The sequence below is a fragment of the Oncorhynchus clarkii genome, unplaced genomic scaffold (assembly GCF_045791955.1).
Source record: "Oncorhynchus clarkii lewisi isolate Uvic-CL-2024 unplaced genomic scaffold, UVic_Ocla_1.0 unplaced_contig_5071_pilon_pilon, whole genome shotgun sequence".
Lineage (NCBI taxonomy): Eukaryota > Metazoa > Chordata > Actinopteri > Salmoniformes > Salmonidae > Oncorhynchus > Oncorhynchus clarkii.
In genome coordinates this window covers 4,711-20,000 of record NW_027258279.1, presented here as the reverse complement: position 1 = coordinate 20,000, position 15,290 = coordinate 4,711, and the positions used below count along the sequence as shown (strand labels likewise).

Genomic DNA, 15,290 nt, shown 5'->3' with positions numbered 1-15,290 from the left:
TATACAGCAGAGAGGCTATATACAGTAGAGAGGCTACATACAGTAGAGAGGTTATATACAGTAGAGAGGCTTTATACAGTAGAGAGGCTATATACAGTAGAGAGGCTATATACAGTAGAGAGGCTATATACAGTAGAGAGGCTATAAACAGTAGAGAGGCTATATACAGAGAGGTGATATACAGTAGAGAGGTTATATACAGTAGAGAGGCTATATACAGTAGAGAGGCTATATACAGTAGAGAGGTTATATACAGTAGAGAGGCTATATACAGTAGAGAGGCTATATACAGTAGAGAGGCTATATACAGTAGAGAGGTTATATACAGTAGAGAGGCTATATACAGTAGAGAGGCTATATACAGTAGAGAGGCAATATACAATAGAGAGGCTTTATACAGTAGAGAGGTTATATACAGTAGAGAGGCTATAGACAGTAGAGAGGCTATATACAGTAGAGAGGCTATATACAGTAGAGAGGCTATATACAGTAGAGAGGCTATAAACAGTAGAGAGGCTATATACAGTAGAGAGGTTATATACAGTAGAGAGGCTATATACAGTAGAGAGGTTATATACAGTAGAGAGGCTATATACAGTATAGAGGCTATAAACAGTAGAGAGGCTATATACAGTAGAGAGGCTATATACAGTAGAGAGGCTATATACAGTAGAGAGGCTATATACAGTAGAGAGGCTATATACAGTAGAGAGGCTATATACAGTAGAGAGGCTATATACAGTAGAGAGGCTATATACAGTAGCGAGGCTATATACAGTAGAGGCTACATACAGTAGAGAGGTTATATACAGTAGAGAGGCTATATACAGTAGCGAGGCTATATACAGTAGCGAGGCTATATACAGTAGAGGGGCTATATACAGTAGAGAGATTATATACAGTAGAGGCTATATACAGTAGAGAGGTTATATACAGTAGAGAGGCTATATACAGTAGAGAGGTTATATACAGTAGAGAGGCTATATACAGTAGAGAGGCTATATACAGTAGAGAGGCTATATACAGTAGAGAGGCTATATACAGTAGTGAGGCTATATACAGTAGAGAGGCTATATACAGTAGTGAGGCTATATACAGTAGTGAGGCTATATACAGTAGAGAGGCTATATACAGTAGTGAGGCTATATACAGTAGCTATATACAGTAGAGAGGCTATATACAGTAGAGAGGCTATATACAATAGCGAGGCTATATACAGTAGCGAGGCTATATACAGTAGAGAGACTATATACAGTAGAGAGGTTGTATACAGTAGAGAGGTTATATACTATATATACAGTAGAGAGGCTATATACAGTAGAGAGGCTATATACAATAGCGAGGCTATATACAGTAGCGAGGCTATATACAGTAGAGAGACTTTATACAGTAGAGAGGTTGTATACAGTAGCGAGGCTATATACAGTAGAGAGGCTATATACAATAGCGAGGCTATATACAGTAGCGAGGCTATAAAAGTAGAGAGGCTATATACAATAGAGAGGCTATATACAGTAGAGAGGCTATAAAAGTAGAGAGGCTATATACAGTAGAGAGGTTATATACAGTAGCAAGGCTATATACAGTAGAGAGGCTATATACAGTAGAGAGGCTACATCTTCTTATGGACCACAACAGGAAATACCAAGACAACATCTTATGGACCACAACAGGAAATACCAAGACAACACCTTATGGACCACAACAGGAAGTACCAAGACAACACCTGCTTATCGACCACAACAGGAAGTACCAAGACAACAAGAGGCTAAATAACAACTTTAACTGCAGCAAATACTGACACCATTCCAAATAGCACCCTATTCCCTACATAGTGTTCCCTACATAGTGTTCCCTACATAGTGTTACCTACATAGTGTTCCCTACATAGTGTTCCCTACATAGTGTTCCCTACATAGTGTTACCTACATAGTGTTCCCTACATAGTATTCCCTACATAGTGTTCCCTACATAGTGTTCCCTACATAGTGTTCCCTACATAGTGTTCCCTGCATAGTGTTCCCTGTATAGTGTTCCCTACATAGTGTTCCCTACATAGTGTTCCCTACATAGTGTTCCCTACATAGTGTACCCTACATAGTACATAGTGCTCCCTACATAGTGTTCCCTACATAGTGTCCCCTACATAGTGTTCCCTATATAGTGTTCCCTACATAGTGTTCCCTACATAGTGTCCCCTACATAGTGTTCCCTACATAGTGTTCCCTGTATAGTGTTCCCTACATAGTGTTCCCTACATAGTGTTCCCTACATAGTGTTCCCTACATAGTGTTCCCTACATAGTGTTCCCTACATAGTGTTCCCTACATAGTGTTCCCTACATAGTGTTCCCTACATAGTGTTCCCTACATAGTGTTCCCTACATAGTGTTCCCTACATAGTGTTCCCTACATAGTGTCCCCTACATAGTGTTCCCTACATAGTGTTCCCTACATAGTGTTCCCTACATAGTGTTCCCTACATAGTGTTCCCTGTATAGTGTTCCCTACATAGTGTTCCCTACATAGTGTTCCCTACATAGTGTTCCCTACATAGTGTTCCCTACATAGTGTTCCCTACATAGTGTTCCCTACATAGTGTTCCCTACATAGTGTTCCCTACATAGTGTTCCCTACATAGTGTTCCCTACATAGTGTTCCCTACATAGTGTTCCCTACATAGTGTCCCCTACATAGTGTTCCCTACATAGTGTTCCCTTTATAGTGTTCCCTTTATAGTGTTCCCTACATAGTGTTCCCTACATAGTGTTCCCTGTATAGTGTTCCCTGTATAGTGTTCCCTACATAGTGTTCCCTGTATAGTGTTACCTACATAGTGTTACCTACATAGTGTTCCCTACATAGTGTTCCCTACATAGTGTTACCTACATAGTGTTACCTACATAGTGTTCCCTACATAGTGTTCCCTACATAGTGTTCCCTACATAGTGTTCCCTACATAGTGTTACCTACATAGTGTTCCCTTTATAGTGTTCCCTACATAGTGTTCCCTACATAGTGTTCCCTACATAGTGTTCCCTTTATAGTGTTCCCTGTATAGTGTTACCTACATAGTGTTCCCTGTATAGTGTTCCCTACATAGTGTTCCCTACATAGTGTTCCCTGTATAGTGTTACCTACATAGTGTTCCCTACATAGTGTTCCCTACATAGTGTTCCCTACATAGTATTCCCTACATAGTGTTCACTACATAGTGTTCCCTACATAGTGTTCCCTGTATAGTGTTCCCTGTATAGTGTTCCCTACATAGTGTTCCCTACATAGTGTTCCCTGTATAGTGTTCCCTACATAGTGTTCCCTACATAGTGTTCCCTGTATAGTGTTCCCTACATAGTGTTACCTACATAGTGTTCCCTGTATAGTGTTCCCTGTATAGTGTTCCCTGTATAGTGTTCCCTGTATAGTGTTCCCTACATAGTGTTACCTACATAGTGTTCCCTGTATAGTGTTCCCTGTATAGTGTTCCCTACATAGTGTCCCCTACATAGTGTTCCCTACATAGTGTTCCCTTTATAGTGTTCCATACATAGTGTTACCTACATAGTGTTCCCTACATAGTGTTCCCTACATAGTGTTCCCTACATAGTGTTCCCTTTATAGTGTTCCCTATTTACTTTTACCTATATAGTGTTCCCTACATAGTGTTCCCTACATAGTGTTCCCTACATAGTGTTCCCTGTATAGTGTTCCCTACATAGTGTTCCCTACATAGTGTTCCCTGTATAGTGTTCCCTACATAGTGTTACCTACATAGTGTTCCCTGTATAGTGTTCCCTGTATAGTGTTCCCTGTATAGTGTTCCCTGTATAGTGTTCCCTACATAGTGTTACCTACATAGTGTTCCCTGTATAGTGTTCCCTGTATAGTGTTCCCTACATAGTGTCCACTACATAGTGTTCCCTACATAGTGTTCCCTTTATAGTGTTCCCTACATAGTGTTCCCTACATAGTGTTCCCTACATAGTGTTCCCTACATAGTGTTCCCTACATAGTGTTCCCTTTATAGTGTTCCCTATTTACTTTTACCTATATAGTGTTCCCTACATAGTGTTCCCTACATAGTGTTCCCTGTATAGTGTTCCCTACATAGTGTTCCCTTTATAGTGTTCCCTACATAGTGTTCCCTATATAGTGTTCCCTACATAGTGTTCCCTTTATAGTGTTCCCTACATAGTGTTCCCTACATAGTGTTCCCTGTATAGTGTTCCCTACATAGTGTTCCCTGTATAGTGTTCCCTACATAGTGTTCCCTGTATAGTGTTCCCTACATAGTGTTACCTACATAGTGTTACCTACATAGTGTTCCCTACATAGTGTTCCCTACATAGTGTTCCCTGTGTTCCCTGTATAGTGTTCCCTGTATAGTGTTCCCTACATAGTGTTCCCTGTATAGTGTTACCTACATAGTGTTACCTACATAGTGTTACCTACATAGTGTTCCCTACATAGTGTTCCCTACATAGTGTTCCCTACATAGTGTTCCCTACATAGTGTTCCCTGTATAGTGTTCCCTACATAGTGTTCCCTGTATAGTGTTCCCTACATAGTGTTCCCTGTATAGTGTTCCCTACATAGTGTTCCCTGTATAGTGTTCCCTACATAGTGTTCCCTGTATAGTGTTCCCTACATAGTGTTACCTACATAGTGTTCCCTACATAGTGTTCCCTACATAGTGTTCCCTACATAGTGTTCCCTGTATAGTGTTCCCTGTATAGTGTTCCCTACATAGTGTTCCCTGTATAGTGTTACCTACATAGTGTTACCTACATAGTGTTACCTACATAGTGTTCCCTACATAGTGTTCCCTACATAGTGTTACCTACATAGTGTTACCTACATAGTGTTCCCTACATAGTGTTCCCTACATAGTGTTCCCTACATAGTGTTCCCTACATAGTGTTACCTACATAGTGTTCCCTACATAGTGTTCCCTACATAGTGTTCCCTACATAGTGTTCCATATATAGTGTTCCCTACATAGTGTTCACTACATAGTGTTCCCTACATAGTGTTCCCTGTATAGTGTTACCTACATAGTGTTCCCTTCATAGTGTTCCCTACATAGTGTTCCCTATATAGTGTTCCCTACATAGTGTTCCCTTTATAGTGTTCCCTACATAGTGTTCCCTACATAGTGTTCCCTACATAGTGTTCCCTACATAGTGTTCCCTGTATAGTGTTCCCTACATAGTGTTCCCTGTATAGTGTTCCCTACATAGTGTTCCCTGTATAGTGTTCCCTACATAGTGTTACCTACATAGTGTTACCTACATAGTGTTCCCTACATAGTGTTCCCTACATAGTGTTCCCTACATAGTGTTCCCTGTATAGTGTTCCCTACATAGTGTTCCCTGTATAGTGTTACCTACATAGTGTTACCTACATAGTGTTACCTACATAGTGTTCCCTACATAGTGTTCCCTACATAGTGTTCCCTACATAGTGTTCCCTACATAGTGTTCCCTACATAGTGTTCCCTACATAGTGTTCCCTACATAGTGTTCCCTGTATAGTGTTCCCTACATAGTGTTACCTACATAGTGTTACCTACATAGTGTTACCTACATAGTGTTCCCTACATAGTGTTCCCTACATAGTGTTCCCTACATAGTGTTACCTACATAGTGTTCCCTACATAGTGTTCCCTACATAGTGTTACCTACATAGTGTTCCCTACATAGTGTTCCCTACATAGTGTTCCCTGTATAGTGTTCCCTGTATAGTGTTCCCTGTATAGTGTTCCCTACATAGTGTTCCCTGTATAGTGTTCCCTACATAGTGTTTCCTGTATAGTGTTCCCTACATAGTGTTACCTACATAGTGTTCCCTACATAGTGTTCCCTACATAGTGTTCCCTACATAGTGTTCCCTACATAGTGTTCCCTACATAGTGCTCCCTACATAGTGTTCCCTGTATAGTGTTCCCTATATAGTGTTCCCTACATAGTGGACTACATAGTGGACTACATTTTTTGACGGTGACTCAGGGGGAATTGGGATATGAAGAAAAAAAACATTTTGAATTCACACACACATATTAATATACACTTGTACTTGTGTGAAATAGGACAAACATGAGCACTGACCAAATTCTTCTTATTTTGCTGACTGAGCCTAGTGTGGAGGTCTCTGGGAAATGACCAGTAGTGGATATATAGCTGTGTTGGCAAGAGAACGACTGTGGGTTTAATTATGCAGGGATCATACATTGTTGCACTGTAAGAATTGTTGGATAAATGCATGGGTTTCTAGAAGGGATTGATACTGCAGTTAGCGCGGTTTTACCACTAGATGGCAGTGTTGATTAACTCTATTTGGTAAAGTGGTAAAAGTCACACCGACGACATACGCATCTATAGCAGGACTGTCCAATCCTGTAGCAGGACTGTCCAATCCTATAGCAGGACTGTCCAATCCTATAGCAGGACTGTCCAATCCTATAGCAGGACTGTCCAATCCTATAGCAGGACTGTCCAATCCTATAGCAGGACTGTCCAATCCTATAGCAGGACTGTCCAATCCTGTAGCAGGACTGTCCAATCCTATAGCAGGACTGTCCAATCCTATAGCAGGACTGTCCAATCCTATAGCAGGACTGTCCAATCCTATAGCAGGACTGTCCAATCCTATAGCAGGACTGTCCAATCCTATAGCAGGACTGTCCAATCCTATAGCAGGACTGTCCAATCCTATAGCAGGACTGTCCAATCCTATAGCAGGACTGTCCAATCCTATAGCAGGACTGTCCAATCCTATAGCAGGACTGTCCAATCCTATAGCAGGACTGTCCAAGTGGGCTCCTGGAGGCCCACTTCTGGTTTTCATCCTCTTCTCTCGAATCAGGGAACTGATTTCAGACCTGGGACACCAGGTGAGTGCAATTAACTATCAGGTAGCAACACAAACCAGAAGTGTTTCGGGCTCTTCAGGACTAGGATTGGGCAGCCCTGACCTATAAGAAACCATGACAGCAACAAAACAAACATAAACATTAATCTACAAGCACACAGCTCAGACACCCGTGGATATCCCACAAGACATGCCACAAGAGGTCTCTTCACAGTCCCCTAGTCCACAACAGACTATGGGAGGCACACAGTACTACATAGAGCCATGACTACATGGAACTCTATTCCACAGTACTACATAGAGCCATGACTACATGGAACTCTATTCCACAGTACTACATAGAGCCATGACTACATGGAACTCTATTCCACAGTACCACATAGAGCCATGACTACATGGAACTCTATTCCACAGTACTACATAGAGTCATGACTACATGGAACTCTATTCCACAGTACTACATAGAGTCATGACTACATGGAACTCTATTCCACAGTACTACATAGAGCCATGACTACATGGAACTCTATTCCACAGTACTACACAGAGCCATGACTACATGGAACTCTATTCCACAGTACCACAGTAAATACCAAAAGTCATCTAAATATTAAGAACAGGTACCTACACCACAGCCTGTTTCTCTGTCTATCTGCTAGAGAGACACACAGATTACTACACACACAGAGAGACACACACAGATTACTACACACACAGAGATTACTACACACACACAGAGAGACACACAGATTACCACACACACAGAGAGACACACAGATTACTACACACACAGAGAGACACACAGGTTACTACACACACAGAGAGAGACACACAGATTACTACACACACAGATTACTACACACACAGATTACTACACACACACAGAGAGACACACAGATTACTACACACACAGATTACTACACACACAGATTACTACACACACACAGAGAGACACACAGTTTACTACACACACAGATTACTACACACACACAGAGAGACACACAGATTACTACACACACAGAGAGACACACAGATTACTACACACACAGATTACTACACACACAGATTACTACACACACAGAGAGACACACAGTTTACTACACACACAGAGACACACACAGTTTCCTACACACACAGAGAGACACACAGTTTACTACACACACAGAGACACACACAGTTTACTACACACAGAGACACACAGATTACTACACACACAGTTTCCTACACACACAGTGAGACACACAGTTTCCTACACACACAGAGAAACACACAGTTTCCTACACACACAGTTTACTACACACACAGAGACACACACAGTTTCCTACACACAGAGAAACACACCGTTTCCTACACACACAGAGATAGAGAGACACACAGTTTCCTACACACAGATAGACACACAGTTTCCTACACACACAGAGATAGAGAGACACACAGTTTCCTACACACACATAGACACACCGTTTCCTAAACACACACACACACACACACACACACACACACACACACACACACACAGAGAGACACACAGTTTACTACACACACAGAGAAACACACAGTTTCTTACACACACAGAGATAGAGAGACACACAGTTTCCTACACACAGAGAGACAAACAGTTTCCTACACACACAGAGAGACACAAAGTTTCCTACACACAGAGAGACACACAGTTTCCTACACACAGAGAGACATACAGTGTCCTACACACAGAGAGACACACAGTTTCCAACACACAGAGATAGAGAGACACACAGTTTCCTACACACAGAGAGACACAGTTTCCTACACACACAGAGAGACACACGGTTTCCTACACACAGAGAGACACACAGTGTCCTACACACAGAGAGACACACAGTTTCTTACACACACAGAGATAGAGAGACACTACAGTTTCCTACACACAGAGAGACACAGTTTCCTACACACACAGAGAGACACACGGTTTCCTACACACAGAGAGACACACAGTTTCCTACACACACAGAGAGACACACAGTTTCCTACACACACAGAGAGACACACAGTTTCCTACACACACAGAGAGACACACAGTTTCCTACACACACAGAGAGACACACAGATTACTACACACACAGAGACAAACAAACAGAGACAGGCCACCTTCGCGAGTCGAGCCTCTCAGACTAGGTGATGGGCAGGGCTGGAAATGAACCATATGCGGGTAGATTTTGTCATTGGCGGATAAGAACGTCTATTTCACCAGACCCGTTTTCACACACAGCATTTGGGAACCGTTATTTTTATTTATCCAAAGACCACATTGTAGACGTTGGTCGTATTAACCTGAAAGGCTACTACTAAAAAGTCTGACTTTATTCTGGCTAGTTGCATCGTTTTGTTCAAACGCTTTGGTTGTTGTTCCAATGTTAGTTTGAGTTGCTGCTCGGGAGTCATCGCAGTTGGGAGATTCTTCTTCTTCTTCTTCTTCTTCTTCGTCGCAGACAAGCGAGTGTTCGAGTTACCACGGTAACGACCTGTCCCCCTTTTAAAAAGGTGCCAGCTGGAAATATTCGTCCCAGCTAATGATTGCGTTTGATGGATCGCTCCCCAGAATAAAAACGTTGAGTCATTGTTCGCCTGGATTTATTTGTGAGTTTTTTCTACTTTAGGAGCACATCATGCACATGTTTTTACTATTGTATCTAAATTACTTATTTGAACATACATTGTTTAAAAGATGCAGGTCACAAAAAAATGAAATGAAATTCAGCAATATATCCCCATTACTTCGTTCTACACTAAAGGAAGGGGTGGGGGTTCTGAGGAGAATTTCTGTCTGTAAAAAACACCTTTTGTGGGGAAAAATGCATTCTGATTGGCTGGGCCTGGCTCCACAGTGGGTGGGCTTGGCTGCCAAGTGGGTGGGACTATGCCCTCCCAGGCCCACCCATGGCTGTGCCCCTGCCCAGTCATGTGAAATCCATAGATTAGGACCTAATGAATTGATTTAAATGGACTGATTTCATTATATGAACTGTAACTCAGTAAAATCTTTAAAATTGTTGCATGTTGCGTTGATATTTTTGTTGAGTGTAGTAATATATATATTGTTTTTGAAACAAAAAGCATACTAATACATTTAAAAATATATATAATAATTATGAAGAAAACATATATATAATAATTATGAATATATATATATATATATTGACTGGTAAAAATGTGGCTGGTATATATTTTTTATCTACCTGCCACAGTGGCCAGTGGATCAAAACCTTTACACACCAATTCAATCACAATCACAATGGCAATGGGGTGTAGTGGGGCGTTGTGGGGCACACATTGTAAACATTGTGGCATGTATAATAATTTGTAAAAAGTCCCATTGCTGACAGACTGAACTGTAACAAATGTCCACTTCCGTAGTAGACCCATGTGTTAACCACATTGAATCTCAGCCTGTGTTTCATTCAGTCTAGTGTTGGATGGACATGGACGGAGGAGAGATATGGTAGTGGAGGAGGGGTGGGGGGGGGTCAGCTGGTGCCTGAGGCTTCAGCTCAGTCAGAGTCCCTGCGGGGACAGGTCTGCTGTGAGGCTGCTCTGAGGCCCCGAGGGCAGCCCCCTTAATTAACTGGTTCTGCTTGTACCAATCAGGACACATTACAGACCGAGGTTTACAGCAGACGTCGGATAAACTCATCTGTCTTGTCTACTGTACCGAGAGGGAGATGACGGCAGAAAGGCACCCTGTTCCCTACAGAGCCCTGGTCAAAAACCATAGTTAATAAAGTGCCAATCTCAACCATGTTTCTACCCAACAACATCACCCAGCCGAACAAAGAACACATTGGACACCTGGGGAGAGGATAGCACCGTTTTCCTCTAAGAGATGTGAGGTGTCTACAGTGAACCAGCATATCAACTCAACGTGCAACAATTTCAAATATTTTCCTACAGTTCATATGAGGAAAGCAGTCAATTGAAATAAATTAATTAGGCCCCAATCCATGGATTTCACATGACTGGGCAGGGGTGCAGCCATGGATGGGCCTGGGAGGGCATAGGGCCAGCTAATGGGGAGTCTGGACCAGCCAATCAGAATGAGTCTTCCACCACAAAACAGAGAGAGATGTGTTGGGGTTTGAGCAGAGAGATGTGTTGGGGTTTGAGCAGAGAGATGGTTTGCGGTTTGAGCAGAGAGATGGTTTGGGGTTTGAGCAGAGAGATGGTTTGGGGTTTGAGCAGAGAGATGGTTTGGGGTTTGAGCAGAGAGATGTGTTTCGGTTTGAGCAGAGAGATGGTTTGGGGTTTGAGCAGAGAGATGTGTTGGGGTTTGAGCAGAGAGATGTGTTGGGGTTTGAGCAGAGATATGGTTTGGGGTTTGAGTACTTTAGTTTGAGAGTATGTCTACTTACTGTTGTGCTTAAACACCCAAATAGTTGCCCCTGACAACCTGGCCCCCAAGATCAGCGAGGTGTGGTTCAGCTCATCACTCAGAATCAGACAGCCCTGGAAACAAGAACAGACAACACAGGGATAAATTAGGTGTAGTCTGTTGGTGCTGTATAGATTAGGTGTAGTCTGTATAGATTAGGTGTAGTCTGTATAGATTAGGTGTAGTCTGTTGGTGCTGTATAGATTAGGTGTAGTCTGTATAGATTAGGTGTAGTCTGTTGGTGCTGTATAGATTAGGTGTAGTCTGTTGGTGCTGTATAGATTAGGTGTAGTCTGTTGGTGCTGTATAGATTAGGTGTAGTCTGTTGGTGCTGTATAGATTAGGTGTAGTCTGTTGGTGCTGTATAGATTAGGTGTAGTCTGTTGGTGCTGTATAGATTAGGTGTAGTCTGTATAGATTAGGTGTAGTATGTATAGATTAGGTGTAGTCTGTTGGTGCTGTATAGATTAGGTGTAGTCTGTTGGTGCTGTATAGATTAGGTGTAGTCTGTTGGTGCTGTATAGATTAGGTGTAGTCTGTATAGATTAGGTGTAGTCTGTTGGTGCTGTATAGATTAGGTGTAGTCTGTTGGTGCTGTATATATTAGGTGTAGTCTGTATATATTAGGTGTAGTCTGTATAGATTAGGTGTAGTCTGTTGGTGCTGTATAGATTAGGTGTAGTCTGTTGGTGCTGTATAGATTAGGTGTAGTCTGTTGGTGCTGTATAGATTAGGTGTAGTATGTATAGATTAGGTGTAGTCTGTTGTCCCAGGTCTGTTGGTGCTGTATAGATTAGGTGTAGTCTGTTGGTGCTGTATAGATTAGGTGTAGTCTGTTGTCCCAGGTCTGTTGGTGTTGTTTAGATTAGGTGTAGCCTGTTGGTGCTGTATAGATTAGGTGTAGTCTGTTGTCCCAGGTCTGTTGGTGTTGTTTAGATTAGGTGTAGTCTGTATAGATTAGGTGTAGTCTGTTGGTGCTGTATAGATTAGGTGTAGCCTGTTGTCCCAGGTCTGTTGGTGCTGTATAGATTATGTGTAGTCTGTTGGTGCTGTATAGATTAGGTGTAGTCTGTTGTCCCAGGTCTGTTGGTGTTGTTTAGATTAGGTGTAGTCTGTATAGATTAGGTGTAGTCTGTTGGTGCTGTATAGATTAGGTGTAGTCTGTTGGTGCTGTATAGATTAGGTGTAGCCTGTTGTCCCAGGTCTGTTGGTGCTGTATAGATTAGGTGTAGTCTGTTGGTGCTGTATAGATTAGGTGTAGTCTGTATAGATTAGGTGTAGTCTGTTGGTGCTGTATAGATTAGGTGTAGTCTGTTGGTGCTGTATAGATTAGGTGTAGTCTGTATAGATTAGGTGTAGTCTGTATAGATTAGGTGTAGTCTGTTGGTGCTGTATAGATTAGGTGTAGTCTGTTGTCCCAGGTCTGTTGGTGTTGTTTAGATTAGGTGTAGTCTGTTGGTGCTGTATAGATTAGGTGTAGTCTGTATAGATTAGGTGTAGTCTGTATAGATTAGGTGTAGTCTGTATAGATTAGGTGTAGTCTGTATAGATTAGGTGTAGTCTGTTGGTGCTGTATAGATTAGGTGTAGTCTGTTGGTGCTGTATAGATTAGGTGTAGTCTGTTGTCCCAGGTCTGTTGGTGTTGTTTAGATTAGGTGTAGTCTGTTGGTGCTGTATAGATTAGGTGTAGTCTGTATAGATTAGGTGTAGTCTGTTGGTGCTGTATAGATTAGGTGTAGTCTGTATAGATTAGGTGTAGTCTGTATAGATTAGGTGTAGTCTGTTGGTGCTGTATAGATTAGGTGTAGTCTGTTGGTGCTGTATAGATTAGGTGTAGTCTGTTGGTGCTGTATAGATTAGGTGTAGTCTGTATAGATTAGGTGTAGTCTGTTGGTGCTGTATAGATTAGGTGTAGTCTGTTGGTGTTGTATAGATTAGGTGTAGTCTGTATAGATTAGGTGTAGTCTGTTGTCCCAGGTCTGTTGGCGCTGTATGGATTAGGTGTAGTCTGTTGGTGCTGTATAGATTAGGTGTAGCCTGTTGTCCCAGGTCTGTTGGTGTTGTTTAGATTAGGTGTAGTCTGTTGGTGCTGTATAGATTAGGTGTAGTCTGTATAGATTAGGTGTAGTCTGTATAGATTAGGTGTAGTCTGTATAGATTAGGTGTAGTCTGTTGGTGCTGTATAGATTAGGTGTAGTCTGTTGGTGCTGTATAGATTAGGTGTAGTCTGTTGTCCCAGGTCTGTTGGTGTTGTTTAGATTAGGTGTAGTCTGTTGGTGCTGTATAGATTAGGTGTAGTCTGTATAGATTAGGTGTAGTCTGTATAGACTAGGTGTAGTCTGTATAGATTAGGTGTAGTCTGTATAGATTAGGTGTAGTCTGTTGTCCCAGGTCTGTTGGTGTTGTATAGATTAGGTGTAGTCTGTTGGTGCTGTATAGATTAGGTGTAGTCTGTTGTCCCAGGTCTGTTGGCGCTGTATGGATTAGGTGTAGTCTGTTGGTGCTGTATAGATTAGGTGTAGTCTGTTGTCCCAGGTCTGTTGGTGTTGTTTAGATTAGGTGTAGTCTGTTGGTGCTGTATAGATTAGGTGTAGTCTGTATAGATTAGGTGTAGTCTGTATAGATTAGGTGTAGTCTGTATAGATTAGGTGTAGCCTGTTGGTGCTGTATAGATTAGGTGTAGTCTGTTGGTGCTGTATAGATTAGGTGTAGTCTGTATAGATTAGGTGTAGTCTGTATAGATTAGGTGTAGTCTGTTGGTGTTGTATAGATTAGGTGTAGTCTGTATAGATTAGGTGTAGTCTGTATAGATTAGGTGTAGTCTGTATAGATTAGGTGTAGTCTGTTGGTGCTGTATAGATTAGGTGTAGTCTGTTGGTGCTGTATAGATTAGGTGTAGTCTGTATAGATTAGGTGTAGTCTGTTGGTGCTGTATAGATTAGGTGTAGTATGTATAGATTAGGTGTAGTCTGTTGTCCCAGGTCTGTTGGTGTTGTATAGATTAGGTGTAGTCTGTATAGATTAGGTGTAGTCTGTTGGTGCTGTATAGATTAGGTGTAGTCTGTTGGTGTTGTATAGATTAGGTGTAGTCTGTATAGTTAGGTGTAGTCTGTTGTCCCAGGTCTGTTGGTGTTGTATAGATTAGGTGTAGTCTGTATAGATTAGGTGTAGTCTGTTGGTGCTGTATAGATTAGGTGTAGTCTGTTGGTGTTGTATAGATTAGGTGTAGTCTGTATAGATTAGGTGTAGTCTGTTGTCCCAGGTCTGTTGGTGCTGTATAGATTAGGTGTAGTCTGTTGTCCCAGGTCTGTTGGTGAGGTATAGATTAGGTGTAGTCTGTATAGATTAGGTGTAGTCTGTATAGATTAGGTGTAGTCTGTATAGATTAGGTGTAGTCTGTATAGATTAGGTGTAGTCTCAAAGTTTATTTGTCACGTGCGCCTAATACAACAGGTGTAGTAGACCTGCTTACTTACAGGCTCTAACCAATGGTGCCAAAAAGAAGGTATGTGTGTGTGTGTGTGTGTGTGTGTGTGTGTGTGTGTGTGTGTGTGTGTGTGTGTGTGTGTGTAGGTAAAGAAATAAAACAACAGTAGAAAGATATTTGAAAAAAGAGTAGCAGGGCTCTATACAGACACCTGTTAGTAGCAGGGCTCTATACAGACACCTGTTAGTAGCAGGGCTCTATACAGACACCTGTTAGTAGCAGGGCTCTATACAGACACCTGTTAGTAGCAAGGCTCTATACAGACACCTGTTAGTAGCAGGGCTCTATACAGACACCTGTTAGTAATAAGGCTCTATACAGACACCTGTTAGTAATAAGGCTCTATACAGACACCTGTTAGTAATAAGGCTCTATACAGACACCTGTTAGTAGCAGGGCTCTATACAGACACCTGTTAGTAGAGGCTCTATACAGACACCTGTTAGTAGCAGGGCTCTATACAGACACCTGTTAGTAGCAGGGCTCTATACAGACACCTGTTAGTAGCAGGGCTCTATACAGACACCTG

General features: G+C 41.9%; 1 protein-coding gene across 1 annotated transcript in view; it reads right to left on the bottom strand.

Moving 5' to 3' along the window:
* Nucleotides 1–11,348, bottom strand: part of LOC139396435 (serine palmitoyltransferase 3-like) — a gene marked incomplete at its 5' end in the record, with an annotated part of 35,247 nt that extends 23,899 nt beyond the window's left edge. Inside the window, one exon of the mRNA XM_071143479.1 lies at nt 11,255–11,348. Coding sequence (XP_070999580.1) covers nt 11,255–11,348 — 94 coding nt within the window. The remainder of the gene's footprint in view (nt 1–11,254) is intronic.
* Between the last annotated feature and the right edge of the window lie 3,942 nt (nt 11,349–15,290).